Source organism: Nuphar pumila, chromosome 8 (genome assembly GCF_984573655.1).
Source record: "Nuphar pumila chromosome 8, dmNupPumi1.hap1.1, whole genome shotgun sequence".
Classification (NCBI taxonomy): domain Eukaryota; kingdom Viridiplantae; phylum Streptophyta; class Magnoliopsida; order Nymphaeales; family Nymphaeaceae; genus Nuphar; species Nuphar pumila.
In genome coordinates this window covers 7543640-7567495 of record NC_143256.1, presented here as the reverse complement: position 1 = coordinate 7567495, position 23856 = coordinate 7543640, and the positions used below count along the sequence as shown (strand labels likewise).

The 23856-nt window shown below is 36.4% G+C and overlaps 1 protein-coding gene across 1 annotated transcript in view; it reads left to right on the top strand.

Annotated features, from left to right (window-relative positions):
* LOC149829540 (protein HLB1-like) overlaps nt 1-23856 on the top strand; it is a 96515-nt gene that overhangs the window by 40853 nt on the left and 31806 nt on the right. The window contains exons 11-12 of the mRNA XM_090015571.1: nt 6696-6731; nt 17063-17182. Of these exons, the coding sequence (XP_089871697.1) occupies nt 6696-6731; nt 17063-17182 (156 nt within the window). The remainder of the gene's footprint in view (nt 1-6695; nt 6732-17062; nt 17183-23856) is intronic.

Below are 23856 nucleotides of genomic sequence, written 5' to 3'. Positions count from 1 at the left end.
AGAGGAAACCTGTACCATACGTGTAGATTGAAAAGGAATGTGAATTTGATAGTGGAAACGTCGGATGACCGGAGAAAGATGATCTCCTCCTCCTCTCCTTTCTCTTTCTTTCCTCTTTTTTTCTCTTTCTTTCTCCCTTTTTTCTTCTCTTTCTTTTTCTCTTTTTTTTTTTTGATGTTTATATAGGCAAAGAGGGGGTGATGCCCTCCTCTTCTCCAGCCCCTTCTAGATGGGCTGGAGAGAGGGAACTCTCCCAAAGTTGGACTCTTTTCTCTCTTTAGAGTTTCAAATGTTTTGAAATTCTTAAGTTGACTTTTCAAAAATTTTAATTCATTTGGACTCTAAGTCTCTCAAACCTTCCTAGATTCTTCCATGTGTGTTTAAGCACTCTACTAGGAGTCCTAAACAAACACCAAAATGAAAATTTGGAATTAAATTGAATTAATTAATTAATTAATTATTAAATATTAAATAATAAATAAATATCCAAAAGCTTCCAAAAGTTGCCATATTAACTTGGGAGACTTCTTAACATTAATTAACTTCAATTTAAAGGTATCTAATAAATTTAAAGCTGGAAATTCGTTGGGCATGGATTTGGATTTGGATCTGAATCCAAGATTCAAATCCATCTCCAAAAATCCAAACGGGTCTAGGACCGGATCAAATCCAGATTAATATAGGTCTTGGATAGAGTCCAGATCTATATTAATTTGGATCAAATCCATTGGATCTAGACCAATCCAAATCCGGACCCGATTCGTTGAGGAGGTCCTTTTTTTGGGAAAACGCGATTTTCGGGCCAACCGTAGCCCAAATCCTGAAAAATAGAATACCGTTACACTCAGAATTTTGAGATGCATCCAATGATATATAACTTGAATTTCGCTTCTAAATTTTGCTTAAATTTAAAGGTTAAAAATAAAAAATTTTCTCACCTTTTGATTGGCTCATCTCGACCTTGTCGATGATACTTGAGCAAAACCCAAACTCAAGAGACACCGACCTATATCAAGGTTTTACTGATTTTCTTCTATACTTAGCCAATTTTTTGAAAAATCTCAAAATGACTAAGTGTGAAAATACGCGATATTACAGAGGGAGCATTGGGGCTCCCCACAAAGGAGTCGTTGGGGAGCCCCAACGGTCATATTTATGACCGTTGGAGACTCCAATGACTCCCTTTATGGGGTCCCCAATGATAAAAAAAGGGAAAAATAATAAAATAAAATAAAAATAAAGAAAAGGAAAAACCTAAAATAAGTTGTTTTAAAACTTTTATTACATGTTAGAAGGCCAAAATACCCCTATTAGGTATTTTGAATAAAACAGAAAAATACATATATATATATATATATATATATATATATATATATATATATATATATATATATATATATATATATAAACATGGTTCACCAAAAGTCCTGTCCCTACAACGACGAGCATAATGGTGTAGTTGAGAGAAAAAAAAGACATATCTTGGAGACAACAAGAGCTTTTCTGTTTGGTGGAGAAGTACCCAAAGTGTTTTTGACAGATGCAATTTAACTGAGCATTTATCAGATTTATCGTATGCCTTTTGAAGCACAAAAATTGTATGAAAAAGTTTCAAACTATGATATGTTGAAGGTATTTGGTTGTGTATGTTTTGTTTTGCTAGCTGAGAGATACATAGACAAGTTATCTTCTAAAGCTGTAAAATGTTGCTTTCTTGGTTTCACTGAGGGTCAAAAAGGATATAAGTGTTATGATTCGGTTGAGAAGAACGTGTGGGTATCTAAACATGTTTTTCAAAAGAATATGTTATATTTTAGTCAGTATAGAGAAAAGATATAAAATGAGACTGACTTGTCCTTCTTAGTTCTCTTTGAAGAATGGGAATGTGGGAGAGAGCTGACGGAGAGCCAAGGTGAGTAAGTTTTAACTAGAGATGATAGGTTTGGTCAAACCTACTCGAGGAGGCATGAAAGTGATTAAAATCTCCTTTTTAGATCAAGTGGAAGAGTAGGGAAGTGAAGAGGCCAATCTTTATCCCATTCCTGCGATAACTGATCGGGGACAACAACAACAAAACTTAGAGTTACCATCTTCTTCTTCTGCATCTTTTTAGGTGCGTAAAAGTTTTAGACCTTTTGCACTTTCATTTCGTTTTGTGTTCCATGAGTCCTTTGCACCTTATCATCATGCTTTCTTAGCCTTAATTCATTCCTGTGTTGAGCCTAACTCCTATGCAAAAGCAACAGAAAAGGAGGAGAGACAGAGAGCCATAGTTGATGAAATGAATGCACTTGAAAAATGCAGGCATGAAACTAGTGAAACCTTCTCCAAAGAAAAATATTATTGGCAACAAATGGGTGTGTAAGGTAAAGACAAAGGCAGATGAGTCAGTGGAGAGGTATAAAGCTAGATTGATAGCTAAGGGATAAAGTCAGTGTTTTGGAATTAATTTTGCAAAATCTTTTGCTCCTGTGGCTCATATGACCGTAATTCGCACGCTGTTAGCAGTATCTACCATGCAACAATGGGACCTTTGGCAGTTAGATGTCAAGAATGTATTCTTGAATCAAGATTTACAAGATGAAGTGTGTATGGAATTACCACAAGGATACTCAGATCCGGAAGACAGAGTGTGCAGGCTTCACAGAGCTCTATATGGTCTCAAACAAGCACCTCGAGCTTAGTTTGAGAAGTACAATTCAGCAATGAGGTCACTTGGTTTTGAGCAGAGTCATTATGATCCTGCATGTTTGTCTCTTTCTTTGCTCTTAAAAAATGTATATTGTTTTTTTATGTGGATGATATGATTCTCACTTGAGATGACAAAGAAGACTGAAGAGACCAAAAGATGCATACCAATATGTTCAAGATGAAAGATTTGGGGTGTTTGAAGTATTTTCTTGGGGCTTGAGATAACCTACTCTCCAAGGAGACTGTACTTGTCCCAACATAAGTATGCTATGGAATTGGATGTGAAAGCAAGATTGGCAGATGACTCAAAATAGGTAAATTCTCCCATAGAGGCAAACTTGAAGATGAGGGCAACTTATGGTGTTAAGCTAGAAGATTCTGTAGTATACAAGAGTTAGTTGGGAGCCTTGTATATTTGACTATATCTGGACCTGATATAACTCATGCAGTTCATGTAGTGAGTCAATTTATGAGTGCTCTAAGATCAATTCACTTGACAACCATATTCGAGATCATCAAGTATGTCAGAGATTCTATGCACTATGACATGTTTTTCTCGTCTTCGTCTGACAAAGAGTTGAGAGCTTTTTATGATGCTGATTTTGGAGGCTCCACTAGAGATCGTCTTTCTACTATAGGGTTTTGTATTTTTCTTGGAAGCTTTTTTATCTCATGAAAAAGCAAGAAGCAACAAAGGGTTGCTTTGTCCACTGTATAAGCTGAATACAAAGCAATGACTCAAGTTGTGGTTGAGATTATTTTGATACGATGACTATTAAAGGAGTTGAAAATTCTTTATGACAAGAAAACTTAGCTATATTATGACAATATGAGCGGTATTCATATTGCCAAAAATCTAGAGTTTCATGAGCGCACCAAGCATATTGAAATAGATTGCCATTATACAAGAAGGGCTTATGAACTATGTCACATGGGTGCGGGGGTGCGGCAAAAAAATTATATTATACAATTTTTAAGTTTTATCAGTTAACAACATTAACACTAATGAAAAAAAATTAAGTTTTGCCTGTGTGCCCTCGTAAACGTTGCAGCACTGGCCCGAAGGCCACGCAACTGTGAAGCGTCATCCGTCGATTCCGACATTGAAAATATCAGTGCAGGAAGGAGAGCTGTTTCGACTCCCCACCTGAGCCAACACATACCGAACATTCGAAAGCCCACATAGCGGCAAGGGAACCAACAATGATAGAACGTTACAGTGTGGCCTGCCAAATCGCATGTCCAAGCCCTCTGGCAAGATGCACAAGGAACCTTGCAGTTGAGCAGTTAGCACCGAGTAGGGACACAATTCTGCTGCGGCAAAGGGAAAGCAAACACAGAGACCCCAAAAAGCACAAGCCGTGCGCACAACCATGTGCACGATGGACATGTTGAGAAGTCGAGCACCCAAGCACCTCGTGGCAAATTAGCACCGCTCGCAGCCACGACGATGCCGAGCCCCTCCCTGACATTCTAAGAGGGAGAGAGGGAAGACAAAGAGGAAAGGAGGAGAGCAGAGGGAGTCGGGGGCATACCTGAAGAGGTCTGGCGGAGCGGTCGGTGGCGGCGGAGAGTAGAGGGAGTCGGAGAGGAGACAAAGGGAGGATTAGGGCAAAAAAAATTTGTCTTAATCCTCCCTCTGCAGCTCATTTCGCCGGGCATAATTTTTTTTAAAAATCTAAAAATTGGACCAAAATGACCCTGGGTGCATTGACCGCACCCAGGATTGCGTTGACTGCACCAGGTGCCTCACCCGCACGCGCACCCGCGTTGCGTCGCGTCGACGCGGGTGCGGCACCTGGTTGGCCGAATCCCTGTGACATAGCTTATGAAGACGGGATTATAGCATTTGAGCATATCAGCTCAAAGAATCAGATAGCAGATGTGTTTACAAAAAGTCTTTCTCCTTTGCATTTCACTTCTTTCCTTTCCAAACTTGGAATGATTCCGTTATATTCTTCCAAGTTTGAAGGAGAGTATTGAAAGTCTATGTAATATAGTGTAGTATAAGTATGTGTAAAGTAGCTTTATTAGGCTATTATTTATATACCCTACAAAGAAGGGGGTATACTAGTCTTTCTAGTCTTTCTTTAATTTTTCTTTTTGATGTTCTCTAAGGGGGTTGACCCTCCTATATCTTTTCACGCGCTTATGATAGTGCAATATGGATTATTTTGGTTCCCTCCTCTCTTGAGCCTCCTCTAACCCTAACTTCTCTCTCTCTAATTTGTGTATTTGACATACCTAACCTGGTTTGGTGTACTCAAACAACCACCAAACCAGGTTTTAGGGGTAAAACCTGGTTGACACCCAAAACCAGGTTTTCCACCTGGTTTTGTGTGAAAGAGGCTTTAATTAGGAATAAAAAATTTGGCTGTTGTACCATCATAGTTCCTCTACCACGGCTGTGAAGAAACATCAACCAAAACCCCATTTCTTCATTCAGAAGGCACTATGGTCATTCATATTTTTGGATAGTGCCCTTTCATTCATCATAACCAAATCCTCCACAAATTAGACTGCATTCCACAATAAAGAAACCCTTATTTAATTCTTGATTGGCCGAGAAAGAACCAAAAAGAAAGCTAACATCATATTGACAAAAGAGATCTAATAAAATCTCTGTGCTATGATATGTTGGATTGAAACCAATGAAGTCCTTTAGGATTCTTGGAGGAGCGGTTACTAAGTCTACAATATTTCTTGATCATATCTGGGAGTTTTATCCATTAATTTTCTCTCCCTTGATGCTGGTAAAACTAGTGGATTTAACTGCCACCACATATGTGCAACTTGCTATCCTTGTCCATGCGTAAGATATGTGCTGATTGCAAGTCAATTTTTTTATGTTTCTTATTTTTCATATATGCTATAAATGTTATTTTTATGGAATGTCGGAAGCTAGAGGTTTTAAGTTGAGTAAGAGTAAGACTGAATATATGGAATGTCGGTTTAGTAAGCAACGAAGTAGTGATGGGAGTGTAGTGAAACTTGGTGAGCAAGATATACCGGTGAATGATTATTTCAAATATTTAGGATCCATCATTCAAAAGTATGGAGAAATTGATGGAGATGTAAATCATAGGATAAAGGTTGGGTGGATGAAATGGAAAAGTGCTACTGGAGTGCTGTGCGATCGTAGAATGCCATTGCGGTTGAAGGGAAAGTTTTATAGGACGACTATTAGACCCGCTTTACTATATGGTACGGAATGTTGGGCTGCCAAGAGACATCATATTCAAAAAATGAGTGTAGCTGAGATGCGGATGCTTAGATGGATGTGTGGAAATACAATAAAAGATAAGATTCGGAACGAAGAGATACGTAAGAAGGTAGGTGTTGCACCCATTGAAAATAAGATGCGAGAGAATCGTTTACGGTGGTTTGGACATATTCGGCGAAGGCCTAATGATGCTCCAGTTAGAAGGTTGGAGAAATGGGAAAATATATTAGTTAAAAGAGGTCGGGGTAGGCCTAGGAAGACTTGGATGGAGATGATAGGAAAGGATATGAATGCTTTGAACCTCACCGAGGACATGGCGTTGGATAGAAATGATTGGAGGAAAATGATTCATGTGGAAGACCCAAAATGAATTTCTTTTTTGGTTCATATCGCTGACCCCAATTGTTTTGGGATGAAGGCGTAGTTGTTGTTGTTGTTGTTGTTGTTGCTATAAATGTTATTTTTATTTGAATGTTTGTTTCATTGTTATGATTCTATGGTTAAAGCAGATTTTGTTTCCATGTATATAGAATTGAGTAAGATGATCTCTTACCAAGGGCAAAGAAATTGTAAGGTTTGGCTGTATCATTGATGAAGGTTCTGACTGATTTTAATTGTTTTGTCAGTCTTGCATGTTGATTCAATCTGCCTGAAGAGACACTCTTAAATACATTAGTGATTAAAAACCACTTGTTCATCTTCCTTTCCTCCAATTACTGCAATTTTTAATTAGCTGCATGGAAGCAACCTTTTTCATGATTATTTGTACATGGCCATGCAGGTTTACCGGAGTGCCTTGAGGCTTGTACGATCCATGGTTAGTACAGAATGGCTGTTATGGATATATTTGTATTTTAGTCGATATTAATTAAATTGCCAATGAATATGCATTCTACTTGTCTGCCTTGATGTTTAGATGGCTTTGTTTTGGAGAATGGAATCCTTTTTTTTTTTTCTTTCTTTTTCATTGATTGGTGATGCAGTGGCCCAGACTGACCAAATGTCACATCTCCATCACTTCATACTGCCATTTGTACAAAAAAAATTCAGTGGCACCTATGGAACTAATAGAAAACAGAGACACTTTTGGAGAGGAACTTTCATTACACTGGATGTGGTAGTCAGCTGTCAAGACTTTCTTTTTCGCACATAAACCTGCCGTTGGTTGTTTTTTTATTCCCATTTTAGGTTGCTTTCAACAACTCAATTTAACTGCATAGAGAAAAAAAATCAACCTTTTGGAAACTTTCTACGATCAAATTGTAAAAGTATCTTCAACAAGATGCTAAGATCAAGACCTTAATATTCTTGATAACAAATACGTGCACACATGCACAATAAGAACACTTAGAACACTTGTGCACAAAAGCACAAATCAATCTCACAAATGCACTAAAAGAATAAAAAGCTTTTATTGAATGCTTGGGCTTTGACTCAAAGCCATACCTAATACAAGAATGAGGGCCCTTATTTATAGGGCATTAGTGGGCCTTGGAAGGGGCTCCACACATAGTCGTTGGAGCCCCTCCAACGGTCACAAATGTGACCGTTGGAGGGGTCCAACGACTAGTGTGTTGGCCCCTCCCAAGGTAAATTCAACTTATTTAATAAAAAGAAAAAGAATTTAACGAAAAAGAAAAAGAAAATACAAAAAAGAATTACAAGCATATTCACGAAAAAGAATATGCATAAAAAGACTAAACTATCCCTACGGCTATCAATACATAAATATATATTTTATATATATAATAAGTAAATACATATACATATATATAATATATGTATATGTATTACCTTATATATATAAAATATATATTGGAGAACATGAAATGGATTACATAATTTAACACAAATGTCCTCTTCTCCTCTCTCCCCCCCGCCCCCCTCCCTGCATGTGCGAATTCAAACACATCTTTGGTCTTAATTTTGAAATATGAAAGGCTAGGTGCCAGTGAAGTAAAAAAAGAAAACGTTTCATTTCAATGGGAGCAAATAACTTACATAAAGAGTGATTATACATATTGATTCATAAGAATAAACATAAGTTTAGTCGTAAATTAGTACCCTTCAGAAACAGTCGAGCCCTATATAGCACATATGATGTTTATAACCTGAAACCGGCATGGTAGGCCATAATCATCTCAGTTCAGCCTTTTCTTCATGGTGCGCTGGCAACAGATGCCTCACACTGCCGGTACCGTGTTGCTGGAATTTGGCATAATCTCCATTACTTGCACCTTGGTCATTAGAAAAAACAAGGTACGCAAATTAGTTGTTCCTCAAAACTCTATCTTTGATACCTTTAAAGCTGATGAACAGAACAATAACTAAAAGTTTCATTTATCATTTGTACTAAATTAAGCCATACCCTAGCTGCATATTCAAAAGGGAAAGAAATAGCTTATAATAATGTACCTATGTATCTTACATACTTCTTTCAGATAGAATCATAGAAGTATCACAATGTACTTAAATATTTAAAGATACATGTCCTTCATTCACTATGTCACACAGACTCGGCTGGGGAGGCGACACACCCAGTGTGACACACCCCGACATGGGTGCGGCTTTGGACACGGGGCGGACTCGGTCTACAGGTGTTGAACTCGGTCAACGCACTTGGGCCGAGTCCATCTACTTTATAGACTCGGTCAACTTTGACTGAGTCTATAAAAGTCCATTTTCAAACTCATTTTGAATGAGTCCGCGCCGGGGGGAGCCCCCAGACCCCCCTTCCTGTAAGGGCAAAAATCTGAATCAGGCTCCACAACTCATCACCCCCTGCATCGTTCTTGCCAGGTTTGTGCCTTTTGGGTGCGTTTGTGTTGTTAAGAATTACTTTTTTATTTTTGCTTTAAAATGTACAATCTTTATGTGTTAATTTACTGTTATATATATATATATATATATATATATATATATATATATATATATATAGCCGAGTCCCCATGTCCAAAATTTTTGAAATTGCGCCGCACCCGCACCCATGTTAAAATGTAAAACTGTACATATATGTATATATAATAATATTATATTATTATTATATATATATAAATACATTTTTCATTTCTTTTTTTCTGTAATTTTTTTCCTTTATTTTTATTTTTTGTCTTTATGTCATCTAGTTCAGTTTGAACTAGAATGACTGTTGCTAGTCAAGTCCTGTCCAGACTTGACTAGCAATAGAGCTGTTGGACTGACACATTCCAACAGTCCTCTTTCAGCTGTGTATATAAAGGGGTGCAGCCCCTCTTGTATTTTATTCCAATGCTTCTTAAGCAATTGGTTTTTCATATCAATAAAGAATACATTTTTATTTTTATTTTCTTTCCAGTTATACCCTTTTTAAGGGTTATGCTTTAGTGTCATTCTTGACACTTGCCCTTGTTAATCTAAGCTCGTGTTTCGAAGATCCCCATTTCATTTCATGGTATCAAAGCCGTGGAAGTACTAAATCTTGAGGAAAAGCTGCCTCGGTTTCCGTGCCCGTTTGCAAAAGTGTTCGCCACTTGAAGAAAAGTGTTTTATCACTTCATTGGAGAAGATTTCACATCTTATTGTATTGTTTTTTTTTTCTTTCTTTTTCATTTTCCTTCTTGTTTCTCTTCTATCCCTATTCTTTCTCTCCTTGTAATCGATGGATGACAACGATAAAGTCACCATCATGCCGATGAAACTAAGCGATACGAACTATGTAACATGGGCTTCAATCATGAAGCACCATATATGGGGAAAAGGCTTATGGGGGATTGTGGATGGTTCTGATTCGGAACCTAAGCTATCTCTTACTAAAAAGGAGGGAGATAAGGAGGTCCCTCTATTGGAAGAAGAGAAAATCAAGGCTATTGCCTCATACGAGAAGAAATGGAAAGAATGGAGAATATCTCATGCGAAGATAATGTCATGGCTTATCAATAGCGTTGACATTAAAAAATGCTCAAGTCTTGCCAAATTTGATCATGCCGATAAGGCATGGGAATACCTTAAGAATATGTATTCCCTTAAAGATATTGCACACGTGTGCAACCTCCAAGAAAAAGTTCGAATGATGACACAAGGAGACAAAACTATTCGTGAATATTACAATGAGTTGTCCGAACTTTGGAAAGAACTTTCCCTTTTAGAACCAAAGTGGCATTGTGCCGAAGACATCGAGCTTCGTCAGAAACAACTCGATGCTGAACATTTTTACCAGTTTATCACTGGATTAAGGCCGGAATTTGAAACCACTAAATCGGCCCTACTTCATCGGGGAAAAATTTCTTCTATTGTTGAAACTATTGAAGAGTTAACAATGGAAGAAAATCGTCTCCGGAAAGGTTCTTTAAAAATTGAAGATGATTCCGTTTTAGCCGTGTCTAGACCAGGGAATCATGTTCGATCATATAGGCCTCCTCACTTTAACCGACAAAATGGTGACTATGATAAGAAGAAAGTTATTTGTCATCACTGTCATGAACCGGGACACTACAGGCCACAATGTCCCAAACTTAAGGAGCTGAGAGAAAAAAGAGCTGCAATTGCTGGATCGGAGCCTAAAGACCAGGATGCACCAGTTTCCCTGGCCCAACTAATGGAGATTCTTCAGCCTCTCATCAAAGGTGCCTCTTCCTCATCTGAAGCTTCAACCGGCGCATCAGCCTCATCTTTTTCTGATCTAGGTAAAATTTCTTGGCTTCTTGACTCTGGTGCATCTTTTCATATGACCCCAAATAATCAAAGTCTATCCAAATGTGTTAAAAATAAAACAAGTGTGTCAAAGGTCTTTACTGCTGATGGGACTTCTCTTGAAATAGAAGGAATAGGAAATTTTGAAAACATTTATAAAACAAATTTTTTTTTATTCCAGAAATTAGACATGTTCCCAAATTAAATTTAAATCTTTTATTTGTATCTCAAATTTCTGATTATGGGTGTAATATTTCTTTTTCTTCTCATGGTTGTTGGGTACATGATCGCCAGTCAGGCAAGCTGATTGGGGAAGGCCATAGAGAAGGAGGACTCTATTACATGGATTTTTTGAAAATGCCGAAGAAAGCTTTTTGTTATAATATTCAAAAAATAGAGTTGGAACTGTGGCATAAGAGACTTGGTCACCCACATATAGCCAAAATCCAACATTTTCCAAATCTAGGGAAATTTTGTAACTCTAAATCATTTGATTGTAAAGATTGTATTCTCGGCAAAATGAAAGGATTACCATTTTAGAACAGAACCTTTTTCTCTTCAAGACCACTTGAATTAATACACTCGGATGTTTGGGGTCCTGCACCAGTAATTTCTAAAGGAGGATTTGTTTACTATGTTATTTTTGTCGATGATTTCTCCCGACATACGTGGATGTACTTTCTCAAACATAAGTCTGAAGTATTTTCATACTTTCAAACTTTTCATAATATGGTTAAAAACAAGTTTCAAAATGATATTACTATTTTTCGCACAGATTCAGGGGGAGAGTTTTTATCCACAGATTTTCAAAATTATCTTAAATTGCATGGCATCACACATCAAAGATCTTGTCCTTATACACCTCAACAAAATGGACTAGCAGAACGAAAACATCGCCATATTATAGAAACCACTAGGACTTTATTAATAGCAAATCAAGTCCCGAAAGACTTTTGGGCAGAAGCTGCCTTAACTGCCACCTATCTCATTAATAGGATGCCATCTTCTTCGTTACAAAATATCACTCCCATTGAAAAACTTATGAACATTTCTCCAGACTACTGTAGACTAAGAATATTTGAGTGCAAATGTTTCATATTTACTGACAAAAATGATAAACTTTCCCCTCGTGCGATTCCCTGTGCCTTTTTAGGATATGCTGAAAACCAGAAAGGTTATAGATGTTTTGACTTCAAAAATAATAAACTATATGTGTCTAGAAATGTTTCCTTTCTTGAAAAGGAGAGCTTCTTTGATTTTAGAAAATTAAAAGACGTCACTGAGTACTCCTTTTTGCTAGATCTAACATCAACATCTGATGAATATGACCTTGACTGTAACTTTGATGATGATCAAAGAATTATTGATCTTAATGTTGAAAATGAAAAAGTTCATAGAGATACTAGTATTCAATATTCCAGGCGACAAGAGTCTAATCCTCCATGTGCACTTGAGAAATATTCTAACATTCCAACTAGACAATCATCCCGAATCTCGCCTCCAGGAAAGTTTGTATCATACGAGTCTTTCTCACCCACATATAGGGTAGTTATTGCATTAATTCACTCATATGAAGAACCATCCACATATTTTCAAGCAAAAAATGATATTAAATGGATAGAAGCCATGAAAGCTGAATTAGATGCACTTGAAAAGGCTTCTACATGGAATATTCAAGATCTTCCTCCAGGGAAGAAAACTATAGGATGTCGATGGGTTTATAAAATTAAAACCAAGAGTGATGGTACTCTTGAAAGATATAAAGCTCGTTTAGTAGCCAAAGGTTATGCCCAAGAATATGGGATTGATTATGAAGAAACCTTTGCTCCGGTAGCTCGTATGACTACTGTCCGAACCTTAATTGCCTTAGCTTCTATCAAAAAATGGTCTATTTTTCAAATGGATGTCAAAAATGCTTTTTTAAATGGAAAGCTAGTTGAAGAAGTATATATGGAACCCCCTCCTGGTCTAAGTATTCCTAAGGGTAAAGTCCTTCGCTTAGAAAAAGCTCTTTATGGACTTAAACAAGCACCAAAAGCTTGGTATGATAGGTTTAGTCGTGTTATGATTGATATTGGTTTTCAATTTTGTTTAACTGACACTGCTTTGTTTATTAAGAATTTTGATGCAGGGATCATTGTGCTTCTTCTTTATGTGGATGATATGATCATCACCGGAAGCGATAAACAGGGAGTTGAAACAATCAAAACACTTCTTAAATCTCATTTTGAAATGACTGATTTGGGCTTGTTGAGATATTTTTTAGGCATTGAAGTTGCTTATTCTCCTAGAGGATATTTATTATCTCAGACTAAATTTGCTTTTGATATTGTTTTCAGGTATGGTATTACTGATGATAAGAAAGTTGACACTCTAGAAGTTGTTAATGTTAAAATGAAGATTGATGATGGAGAACTTCTTGCAGACCCTACTCCTTATAGACAGCTTGTTGGGGCACTTTCCTATCTATCCATTACCCGACCAGATATAGCAAATGCTGTTCATACAGCAAGTCAATTTCAAGATGCTCCTACTTCTGTTCATATGGGAGCAGTCATGCGTATTATCAGATACATCAAGTCCTCTCTTTCACGAGGACTTTTCTTATCTTCCTCCTCTTCTCTTGATTTAATTGCATATACTGATGCTGATTGGGGAGGTGATCCCAATAACAGACACTCAACCACTGACTTTTGTGTCTTTTTAGGAGAATCATTGATCTCGTGGAGGTGTAAAAAACAGCAGAAGGTATCTCTCTCATCCACCGAAGCTGAATACAGAGCCATGGCAACCACGACCATGGAAGTAGTTTGGTTCCGACGACTGCTTGCTGACATGGGAGCTGAAGCAACAAAGGCTTCACAAATGTGTTGTGACAACAAAAGTGCGATCTACATTGCCAGTAACAGAACATTCCACGAACGCACCAAACACATCGAAATGGATTGTCACTACGTCAGAGAGGAATATCTACACGGGATAATTGATCTGCCATATGTCACTTCAGAATATCAGTTAGCAGACTTTTTTACAAAGCCTCTCGCTGCTCCCCGATTTCACTTTCTCTTAGACAAACTTTCGCTCATTGTACCGTAAGTTTGAGGGGGAGTGTTAAAATGTAAAACTGTACATATATGTATATATAATAATATTATATTATTATATATATAAATACATTTTTCATTTCTTTCTTTTCTGTAATTTTTTTCCTTTATTTTTATTTTTTGTCTTTATGTCATCTAGTTCAGTTTGAACTAGAATGACTGTTGCTAGTCAAGTCCTGTCCAGACTTGACTAGCAATAGAGCTGTTGGACTGACACAGTCCAACAACTCTTAATAGAGCTGTTGGACTGACACATTCCAACAGCTCTAAATAGAGTTGTTGGACTGTGTCCAACAGCTCTATTGAGTCCTCTCTCAGCTGTGTATATAAAGGGGTGCAGCCCCTCTTGTATTTTATTCCAATGCTTCTTAAGCAATTGGTTTTTCATATCAATAAAGAATACATTTTTATTTTTATTTTCTTTCCAGTTATACCCTTTTTAAGGGTTATGCTTTAGTGTCATTCTTGACACTTGCCCTTGTTAATCTAAGCTCGTGTTTCGAAGATGCCCATTTCATTTCAACCCGCACCCACACCGATGTGACATAATTCATTCATAATAATACTAGGTTATTCACAAATGTTGATGATGAGTCCTTGATCAAAATCAACTTTAGATATTCCCTGCGTATTGGACCTCTTGTTAAACAACAATCGTATTGGTGATGTGAGAACTTGATACTTGGTAAATGATTCTGATTTGTGGGAAACAATGGTCTAGCTTCAAGGGCAAAACATGAAGACAAAAGCAAGTGCTGAGATTTTTATCCATTTCTATTAGCAGAAGATCTCAAGAGCGTATCGAGGATTTAGGAATTACCTTCTTGTTAAAAACACTAACATTTTGGCAGTGGGGCTGTTTCTAAGAACATTTTTAAAAAGGTGCCTTTCATGCAACGTTAACCAAAAAAGGGGAAAAGAAAATATTCTAGGAAATTTGAGAACTTTTAGATTTAGGAAGCACAAGAAAATGGTGTATGACAAAGTATGACATTTATGTATAAGATTTCAACTCGTGATAAATTTAACCTTTTTTAAAATTATTTTAGAATTGAGTCTCGAAAATGTTTCTGTTTAGGGCTGCATACACAAGTCCTAGGTACTTATCATTTATATCTTGTATTGGCACGATATAATGCAGACTGGATACACCATGAGACTTCATGGACACTGTAAAACCTGTGTCAGACACAACTAAGATTGTGCTCATGTACTTCATTTATGTTTCTTTATGAACTTGAGCTTTTGTTTTGACATTTCTTACTGTTTTTCTCTTTGTAATTTGCTATGTACATCAGTAATTGTTACATTTGAAAAAAAAAAGAATCTTGTTAACTTGTATTTATCCAAGAGGAAGTTGGAGTCTCTCTCTCTCTCTCTCCATAAAATGGATCTGTTTGTCTCATGTATACAAATCACATTTTCATTATTCTCAGGATCTAACATCAGACAGAAAAACATAAAAGATCTAAAATGTAAGTATTCTTAGGAACTTTAGAGCAATATTTTCTTCCATTTGGTGTCCATGTGGTATCCTTTCGGCAAAACTGTACCTCAAGACTTTGGTACCAGGCATGGCTCGAACATTTGGGTGTGGATGTATGCTTCTGTTGCATGCATTTAGGGACCTTGGCTGATGTAATAACACAAGATTGCCAGGCTTAAAATCAGAAGCGAGAAGCCATGTGGGAAGCATAAGCATGAAATGTGACATTTTCAATTTTTTAACAAATTAAAACATATGATCCATGTTGTTATTGAGATATGAAAATAAAACCAATATAATTTTGAAAGTGACTTAAAACTAAATAATATATAAAACTATAATAGTAAATAACATTAAATGAAACTTAAAAATTCATATATAAAACTATAATGCTAAGTGTAACATTATTTTTTAGCTTTTAAACGACAATAGACCCCTTTGATGTTGTGTTCCATTTTTTCTCTTTTTGAGTGCATTGCCAATCCTAAAATATTTGGATATATGCCAAATGAAACATTAGTGTTCATGAAATTAATAAATTTTTACATGAAAGAATGAAGTCGGAAATTGTTGGATGCCTAGAAAAGAAGAGGGAAGGGAAAATAATGTTCAAAACCATAACTTGTCTTTACTCTTTAATAGTAATAACTCTCTTTTAGCAAGATCACTATTTTCTCCCTTTTAAAAACTTATTGGTTTATTTTAAAAACTAAAAACAAAAGGTCTATTGTGATTTGTCGGCCTATGAACTAAGATGCCCAAATATATAAAACGTGGTTCTGAATTTAAGAGAAGTGTGTGAGATACATCATCAGAGGCACAGGGAAAGCGTGGATGAAGCACAAGGGAAACATAAGGGAACATGGGAGTCACAATTTCTATTGCATTTTCTGAAGTGAGGCGTCCAATACTTGCTAAGAGCTTGCATGTGACATATTGGAAAATAGCCTTAGGACTTACTTTGCAATAGTCTTAAACTTCTCTCTCTCTCTCTCTCTCTAAAACTCATGGAGAAAGGGTTCATTGTGCATTTTCTTCTATGTTTGGAATCTTGTATCTGTTTCAGTTATTGTAAAGAAGTCAGCCATGTTATGTTATTTATGAAAATGCTGGCTTTCTGGTATCTTATATTTTATTTTTGTTTGCTTTCCTTTATTTCATGTTTTCATCTATCTGGATTGGAGGCGCTTTAAAGTTCCACCATCAGCTAGAATTAGGGCTTGTAAACGAGCTAGACGAACCAAGATTGAAGTGTTCAAGCTTGGCTCATTCTTCTGGTTAGCCAAGCCAAGTTTGAGTTCATAGTGAGCCCGAGTTAAACATGCTGAATTTGAGGTGGATTGTTTATGGAAAAGATACATTGTTTTAGAGCTGGGAGAAATATGATTACAAAAGAGTACATGTAAAACTGTGTAAAATATGTCTAAAATATATTTATTACTACCTAACGAGCTTCTACAAGTCAAGCCGAGTACCTATTGTTCATATTCAACTTGCTGAGCCCATTTTTCAAGTTTGAACAAGCTCTTTATGAGTGGAACATGTGAGTTTGGCTTGTTTCCTAGCCCTAGCTAGAATTATGATCTGCATAACAATATTTCACATTTTCCCCTGTCAAGGATTGCTTGTGTCAGATTTTTATTTTTTTTATTTGAACTTTTCTTTTGTTCATCTAGTCTGTTCCTTGGTTTTAATTACCTGTTTGGAACTTTGGTTTGTATCTCCAATTTATCATCTTTGGTAATCAAATGCTCTAGCTGCTGTCTTGATAATTTGTTTTTATTACAGTTTGTCTGTTTCTTTTGCTATTGGTTTACCTGAAAACGAATGCTGAAAAAGAAAGTATACATAGATGTATTTTAGCTGTTCTCATGAAGTTTTGTTTCACAGATGCCCCTGCCCTACCTAAAGGTGGGATACTTGCTTGCACCACCTTCAGGGAATCCAGTTGCGCCACATGGTGATTGGAAAAGATCCCAGATTGTCTTGAATCATGAAGGTCTACAACAGGTCATATTTCCTTTCATAAATACAATTCTGTCAATCATGTTGTACTCATGTATTTGCTTTATAGTGGAGTTCTTCCAAATATACACAGTATGGAAACATGTAGACTTTATTTAAGTGATAGAATCATTAGTTGTTTTTGAACAACATATGTCTAGGATGAAATATGGACTTCCAATTTCTCATTTGTTTATTTTCTGCTCTCTAATTTGTATATATTTGTTACTCTATAAGGATAATTGTTTATCTTTTATTTTGTGGCTTGTCCAGGTTGTGGATTTTTTTTTTGCAGTAAACTATATAGCAAGCTTTCAGCTTTCAGCTTGCCTGCTTCTATTTTATTGTGGTTGGTGTAACGACCCCAACTCGTACCCATGAAAAAGTGGTAATTTTTTTTCTTTTAAAACAAGTGCGAAAACATTCTCAGAGACCTGAGGCCTTTACAACTACAACACATCCACAACCACAGGGGATCTTATACTCATCTTTCAAACCAACCCAAACTTTATTTATTAAAGTGCATATAGTTTGTAAAAATAAAATAATAATAAACCAAAAAGAAGAGCCACACCATCCAAAAGAATCTGCCAAACAATCGTGTGGTCCCTTCGTAGTTCATCTCAAAAGCAAGTCGCCTCACTGGGTCTCTTAGGCTGCGAAAAACACAAAAGTAGGAGTGTCAGAATCCAAATATTTCTGTGTGCGAATCCTTGTAATGAAACAAATAAGTAAAAAGAATATAAATAAGATTCATGTAATATTTTAGAGGTATGTAATTATGACAAATTCATAACTCAATTGACCATTTATGCAATAGAGAACACTTATTAAGCATGAAAGAACAATTTAATAAACGACAGAGACCACCAATTAAGCAATAAAAATATTTAACATGCATTAGGGACAAACATCATGCACTCATCAATATATAACTTAAGTCGCACTTACTCGGCTAAAAGGTCGACGCACCCGCGTCGACACGCCCCGACACGGGTTCGGTTTTGGACACGGGGCAGACAAGGTCAACTAAGTGTCGGACCCGGTCAATGCACCGAGGCTGAGTCCGTCCACATTTTGGACTCGGTCAACTTTGACCGAGTCTATTTTTGTCTATTTATTAAAATTAATTTAGTCTCTGGTCTGGATCCGGACCCGATCCGGATCCAAGACGATATCGGGGTCGGATCTTATTATTGTTATATATATATATATATATATATATATATATATATATAGCCGTGTCCCCGTGTCCAAAATTTTTAAAATTGCTCCGCACCCGTATCACACCCGTACCTGCACCCATGTGACATAGTATATAACAATTAAGGGAACAAATGAATATGCATAAACTAATGCATAGTAGGAATATGCATGATTTCTATGCACATGCAAGAATAAATTATTATCTTTTATCAGAGTTTCTTTTCATATACATGTCCCTATTAAATATACATATTTTAAGTTTCTCTTTTTATTATTGTTGCCTGCGGATACTCCAAACAGGTAAATTTTTTTGAAGTAAAGTAAGGTTTTCAAGGTAACCTTTCATACAAGTTATATTTTATTACTGGGTTCTAAATTTAGCCCTCGACTGAAATAGCCTTCAGAACATTAGACCTCCACATCTAATGTCGGGACACCAGAGACCTCTACATCCACAAGTGTCACTTTCTTGATATACCAAAACAACAATTGTGTCTATAGACTACCCTTAGGTAAAGTGACAGATTCTTCCTAAAACCATGGCTAGGAGAAGAACCTCAATATCGAGTTAAGGGGTAGCAACAATGCATACGGAGTTTTAGTATCCTTACGGTCCCCTAAAACTGCAACTCTAAGAGTCTCATTTTAAAGACGAGATATCTTAGAATGTATATTATATTGTTCTCTTTCTTTATCTTGTTATTAATACTAATTCATTAATTTGCAATTCAACATGCAAAATTAGTAACACAAGTTTGCATATCCAAATGCAGGGCTCATCACGGGACCACAACCCGTAGAAAATATAGAACATAGTGCAATATAATGATACAATATCAATATAACTTTTACGATGCATAAAAACAAGTAAAGAAGGAGTAACCTAAGCTCAAGGCTCACTAGGCCTACGATGATCCATTTTGATCATTGATGCATCATATGCAAAAATCATGTCAACTTGCCATATATGCAATGATGTCAACATGCTTTTCAACGCACATTCATATATGCCAATATAAAAATGTGCATGAATTACAACATTCATATGCATGTGTTCAATATTCAAATGCAGGCATTCACATAATCATGCCAATTGCACACTTTCATCCATGAACCATTCCAATTAAAACATGTTAACAATCATACCATTTTGATCATGCAAAAGCATCTCAATTTCATGTATGTACATGCACATGTAAACATTCTTACAACAATATCTCGAACATGCGTCACATAGCAAGTCTAAGCATGTGAGAAATATCACCCCTTTGTATTCATAAGATTAAGTCCAATACACTTAGCATATTCTTTATATTTACATGCACGACTGAATCTCTATACCAGCTCAAGTAGGTACCAACGTTATGCATATGTACATGAAACAGTTTTGTAATAATACCATGAACATGCATAACATAACCAATTTATGTTCATGAGCAAGAATCTAGAAATATTCATGCCAAACTGCATATGCTCTTTCCTGGTAGATTTTTTTTTTTGAAACAGCACCAGCCGTCCCGATCGGCTGGGGCTTGGATCCAGCCCAGTCGACCCTGGCAGTGACTACACATGCCCATACCGGGCCTTTGGGCACCCTGCCAGGGCCTGGCTGCCAGCCGGCCCAACAACTAAACTAAAAGTTTAGTCTAGTTTTTTTTTTTTTGAAAACTAGGCAAGCTGGGCTGCCAGGCCTGCACCAGTCCAGCCAAGTGGCTGGACTGGGCTTGACAGAACCCAGTCTGGCAAGCCGAACACTCAGCCGGGCTGCCCAGCTGCAGTACACCTGCAATACCAAGTATATATATATATATATATATATATATATATATATATATATATATATATATATATATATATATATATATATATATATATTTTTCTTCTTTTAAACCGAACGTGGTCATAAATCAATGCACATAAATATTGTTAAAACAGAAGATCCTTGGTTTGCCTAAACATGAAAGCAATACACTACCTAATGGTAAATCATAAACAACCAATAGATCCACAACATCCTACTTTTAAATCAAATTTTCAGTAGTAAAAAAAAGAATTGCTGTCATATCACAACACACACATATAGCTGTATATATATTTTTTTCTACCGGCTTACAGGCCTCCAACAATTCATACATGGGACTGTTCATGGGAATCAAAATTTATCATGAAGCACACACTCAACCTACCATAAAAACTCTGTTTTATCACGGGAGATAAACATGTACAATTTTTTTTTTGCAAAACGAATGAAATAAAAAATATATTCCTAAAAGGATCCGTAAATCCTCATCTATGACTTTGAGGGTAAAAGTCTAGATTTACTCTTTTTCCATGGATTTTCACCAAAATATTGCATGGAAATCCAATCCATATTCAATTTCTCACTTGATTCAAGAGAAAAAACCCGTACCTTGATCGTAGATCGAAAAAAATATGGATTTGATGGTGGAAACGACGAATGATTGAAGAAGGAAGCCTTCTTCTTCTTTCTCTTCCTCTCCTCTCTCCTCTTTTTTTCCCCCTTTTTCTTTCTCTCTCTTTCTTCCTTTTTTTTTTATCTTTAAATAGGCCAAGAGGGGGGTGACGCCCCCCCCCCCAGCCAGCCCCTTCTAGATGGGCTGGAGAAGAGTGTACAACCCAATATGGGCTCTCTTCTCTCTTGAGAGTTTCGAAAATTTTAAAATCCTCCAAGTTGACTTTTCAAAATTTTTATTTTAATAGGCTTTTCTAAAATCTTCTTAGATTCTTCTAGGTGTGTTTGTCTACTAAGAGTCCTAAACAATCATCAAAATAAATTTTTATAATTAATTAATAAGTATTAATTAATTAATACGTATTAATTAATTAATAAGTATTAATTAATTAATAAGTATTAATTAATTAATAAGTATTAATTAATTAATAAGTATTAATTAATTAATTAATAAGTATTAAATAATTAATAATTATCTAGAAACTTTCAAAAATTTCCAAATTAACTTGGGAGGCTTCTTAACATTAATTAACTCCAATTTAAAGATATCTAATGAATTTAAAGTTGGGAAAATCGTTGGGCATGGATTTGGATCTAGATCCGGATCCAAGATCCAAATCCATCTCAAAAAATCCAAATAAGTCTTGGGTTGGATCAAATCTAGATTAATACGGGTCTTGGATAGAGTCTAGATCCATATTAATTTGGATCAAATCCTTCTGATCCAGTTCGATCCAAATCCGATATGATCTGACAAACTGCACCTTTTTCGAAAAAAAATGCGATTTTTAGGCCAACCATCGCCCGAATACAAGAAAATAAAATAAAATATCGTTATGTTCAAAAATTCAAGACGCATCCAACGATATATAACTCAATTTTTGCCTCTGAAATTCATTCGAAAATAACTCAAATTTTGCTCAAATTTCGCTTGAATTTAAAGGTTGAAAATTATTTTTTTTCTCACGTTTTAAGTGGCACGTTAAGGACTTGACAATGAGACCTGGGCCAAGCCCAAACTTAAAAGCATCGGCCTAAACTCGAGATTTTACCGATTTTTCTTCTATACTTAGCCAAATTTTCGAGAATCTTAAATTTAACTAAGAGTGAAAAAAAGTGATATTACATTCCTACCCCCTTAAAAGAATTTCGTTCACGAAATTAGAATGTATCGAATAAGTGTGGGTAGTGTTGACGTATATCCGCCTCAGACTCCTAAGTTCCCTCATCAGTCCGTGATGCTGCCAGTGCACCTTCACGAACGAAATCGTCCTACTCTGCAGCATTTTATCCTGACGATCCACAATTTCTACATGCCTCTCTTCTGTCATATAGTCAGGCTGTACCTCGATCGCCTTATTAGTGAATCACATGTGAGGGGTTAGGTACATACTTCCTCAATATCAACACATGAAACACATCGCAGATCAGCGAAAACTGAGGAGGAAGTGCCATACGGTACACAGTCTCCCCAACCCGCTCAAGGATCTCAAAGGGTCCCACATACTGAGGACTCAATTTTTCCTTCTTTCCGAACCGTAAGATACTCTTCGTAGGAGAGATATGCATGAACACGTGATCACCTACATCAAAACTGAGCTCTCTACGCCGCTGATCGGCATAGGTCTTCTGCCTGTTCTGCGTTGTGATCAATCGTTGTCGGATCAAACGTATCTAGTCCGCATAATGCTGGATGATATCTGGAGACTCCACTGCTCTCACTTCAACCTCATCCCAACACACAGAGGATCGACATGGTCGGCCATACAGGGCTTCATACAAAGCCATACCAATACTGACATGAAAGTTATTGTTGTATGAAAACTCTACAAGCTTCACATGTTTGTCCCAATCACCTGCCCAATCTAAAGCACACGCTCTCAACATGTCCTCGAGCATCTTTGGTAAGAAAATGCAATATTTCATTAGTTTCATCTTTCTTTACTTTTGTTTAAAGTTTTACATACCATGCCAAGTTGTGTTGTCCATAAAAAAAATGTCATTCATGTACTTGCCAGCTGCAAATGGTTGCTCTCCATTACCAAGACATAAACACTTTTTCCACGGGCAAAAGGTTAATGCTTGTCATTCAAACCTTTAGTAAATTTATCTATTCAAAAGGGTTCTCTATCCCTAAGCATGTTTATTAAAGGTACTTGTCCAGTTTGGTTGAGTTCAACTTTATTTTTCCAATTTTACTTTCATATGTTTGATGCTGTGTAGACACTATCTTTCATGATCTGTTATTTGATACCATCCTGAATATAAATTGTTCTTTTTGGTGGTAAATTCGCGCAGAACATGAAATGCTATGATTCGGTCATGTGGGACAGACAAAATAATGCAAGACTTATTGGTTCCAACTTCCAACCTACCATCCATTAGAAAACTCTAGAGTTGCTTGAACAAAATTCACCATGATGACTGGTTGGCGATGTCTGTCTTCACACAAAACCATGTTATTGTATCAATAAAAATATTGTGTCCTCCCAAAGTCAAAGATTTTATTAGAATGCATAAAGCACATTAACAATGACGATCATTTTTTTCATAAAAAATTCTTGACCATCATATTGGTTGTTGATTGCTATTTCAAATGTAAACCAATTAAGTTTTACTGCATTCTGTCGACCATTGTGGCCAAATTTTGACCTCTAATTGAACACACTCTTTACAATGTGTCTTTTTTATCAAGGGCTTTTGAGTAGCAGTTCTTGTAACAACCCTAACTCATACCCGTTGAAAAGTGGTAATTTTTTTTTAAACAATTGCGAAAACATTCCTAGAGACCTGGGGCCTTTACAGTTATAACACATCCACAACCACAAGGGATCTTATACCCATTTTCTAAAATAAACCAACTTTATTAATTAAATTCATAGAGTCCAAAAAACATGTGCAAGTAAATATAAATAAAGCAAAAGTGTGGAGCTACACTGTCCAAGAAAAGTCTGCCAAGTAGCCGCGTAGTTCCTCACAAAAGCAAGTCCCTTCACTGGGC